This window comes from Engraulis encrasicolus, chromosome 10, assembly GCF_034702125.1.
Source record: "Engraulis encrasicolus isolate BLACKSEA-1 chromosome 10, IST_EnEncr_1.0, whole genome shotgun sequence".
NCBI classification, from domain to species: domain Eukaryota; kingdom Metazoa; phylum Chordata; class Actinopteri; order Clupeiformes; family Engraulidae; genus Engraulis; species Engraulis encrasicolus.
The window spans coordinates 27,390,312-27,392,811 of NC_085866.1; the positions used below are offsets into that span (position 1 = coordinate 27,390,312).

At 48.2% G+C, this 2,500-nt stretch overlaps 1 protein-coding gene across 1 annotated transcript in view; it reads right to left on the minus strand.

The window, feature by feature from the left end:
- The window catches only part of foxp1a (forkhead box P1a), a 74,047-nt gene that overhangs the window by 51,118 nt on the left and 20,429 nt on the right, over nt 1-2,500 (minus strand). Inside the window, exon 2 of the mRNA XM_063208539.1 lies at nt 682-842. Within this exon, the coding sequence (XP_063064609.1) occupies nt 682-828 (147 nt within the window). The 5' untranslated portion in view covers nt 829-842. The remainder of the gene's footprint in view (nt 1-681; nt 843-2,500) is intronic.

Genomic DNA, 2,500 nt, shown 5'->3' on the forward strand with positions numbered 1-2,500 from the left:
TGTACAGTTTCAAAGGGCTGAACAAACAATGTACAGATGAGCTCAATGTTCTGGGGAGCGATCCTGCTGCATGATGGCATGCATGGCTTCTATAAATGCCAGAGAGGGGCAGCTGTTTCTGCTTTAGCGCCAAATGCCTTGTGACGGCGTAACACAAATAATGTTTGTACACTCGAGACGTATGATGATGGCAGTCAATTTTTCACTCAACTGGCCAAAGCAGAACTGAAACCATTTCGAAAGCAGTTTCAACCACAACAAATAAAATGCATGCAACTGGCGTTAGTACAGAAGACTGAAAATTGCCTTTGACCACTCTCCCAGTGTGCAGTTCAAAACTCAACGTACTGATGTAGACAGTTAAGTTTTTAGCTGCACAGTGGAGTCTGGTCAAACGCAATCTCAATCATCGGTGCCAACGTAGTCAGTTGGGTTAGGTGGAGTTGTGTTCGGGTTGGTTAGGGTAGGTTCGGTTGTATTGTGTCAAGTGTGTTGGAGCTACCTGCTGTGTGTGAGTAAGTGAGTGAGGTGGTGTCAGACAGTGTCAGATGGCTTGGTGTGGTAATTAGTCACAGAATCACAAAATCCTAATATTTTTAGAATATTTTTTCATTATTTCAATCCAAATCTGCCAACCATAGACACAGGCATGGAGCCTGAGTACTACCAGGGCTGTGTTACCTGTTGCGTATGTGGCAGGGTGGCCTCTGCTGTCTGGGTGGTGGGAGAGCCTGCGCTGGGCTGCTCCTCAGCTCTGGCACTGCTGTCTCCTCCCTCACACGCTGCTCCGCCACCTCCCGATGCTGCCTCCGCCTTAGACTCCTGCATCACGCCTCACACACCTGTAGAGAGGAGAGCAGAGAAGAGGAGAGCAGACCAAGTTACAATCCCAACCCAAAATGCTTAACACGACTGGAGAGAGGAGAGACAGAAGAGAGGTCGTCAGCCCAGACCGGTGGACAGGCAACACAAAACTTCTCACATCAACAGCAATTCCGATTTAAACATAGAAACTTACAACATTTTTGTTATCCCTACATTGAAGCAACACATTCCACAGAGTATACACCTAAAGAACTGGGACATGTTTGACAGTGCTGAATGTTGCCATGGCAATAGAGTTATTCTCCAACATCACACATTTAATTATGATATCAGTGCAGTGCTACTTAGAGATGTCAATCACACTGTCAAGGAGCGCCATACTGAAGCAAATGGCAGCAACTTGCAATAGTTTTACGGAAATAAAGCTTTGAGTCTTGATATTCTCCGTACCACACCCTTTGGAGACCAGCACGTTGAGACACAGACTGGCAAACCCCTGAGAAACAGACTCAGGTGCCGGCAGTTGGCACCAGCCTGAGAGAGAGCAAGGCATCCTCCAACTGTCACCAATCTACTCTACTCTGTCTTCTCAAGAGAGGTAGAGGCAGGTTTGCCCAACCACCACTGTGTACTGCCTATGCCTCCCTAGCTACCAAACCCCACCCGCATTGAGTCCCCCACCTCATCTCACCCCATCCCACTCCAAACCTCTGCCCACTGTTGGATAAAGTGAAACATGGTACAGATACAGCTCTTATGAGGAGCTGCTGCATGCATGCTGCAGGTGTTTGAGGGCTTTTAACATTGATTAAATCATGAAGTTAAACATGTATTGCTCTACGAATAGCGAATATGTCACCATCTCTCATTGAACTCCATTGATTTTCATTGTGTTGCTTTCCATGATTACAATGACCCTAAACATACACCTAAGGCTAAAGTTGATTTTCTGGAGAGGTGAGAGTGATTCAGTGATTAAGTATGACACCCAATCTGCGTATTTGAAGTGTTTTGAAGTGACTTATCTGCTCATTTTCACATTATGTTCGATAGGCGACAAAACTTTTGTCTTGTCAAAATCTGCCTGTCTGTGTTCAATAAAGGGTCAATCTTTCGTTGGTGCATGACATTTATTTTTGTACATACATTTTCATTCGGGAGGGTTGTAGCTTTCATATGAGTGACTTTTGAAGCCAAGTGATTAATTGAAAGTCAGGTTATTAGCTGTTATTCCAAACAGATGGATAGGCGACAACTCTTTTGGAGGCGAGTGTACACTACCACTATTGTGTCCCCAACGCCCCTTGCGCGGTCTGACGCTACAACCGCCGTGCCCCCCCCCTGTCACCCCTGCCCAGTGCCGGAGGCCCCCAGCCCAGCCCGGACTGGCCCCCTTCCATCCCGTCCCGCTGTTTACAGTGGCCCTGACACGCTGAAAGGACAGCATTCCTGGCCAGACAGATAAGACTGAGGCGCGACACCGATCAGAGGCGGGGGGGGAGGACAGGAGAGGAGCGTGGCAGAGAGGAGGAGAGGAGAGGGTGGATGAGAGGAGCAGGGAGAGAGGAGAGGATGGAAGAGAGGAGGAAGGAGAGAGGGGAGGGCGGAAGAGAGAAGGAGCGGAGAGAGGAGAGGGTAATCGAAAGGAGAAACAGAGAGGGTGGAAGAGAGGAGG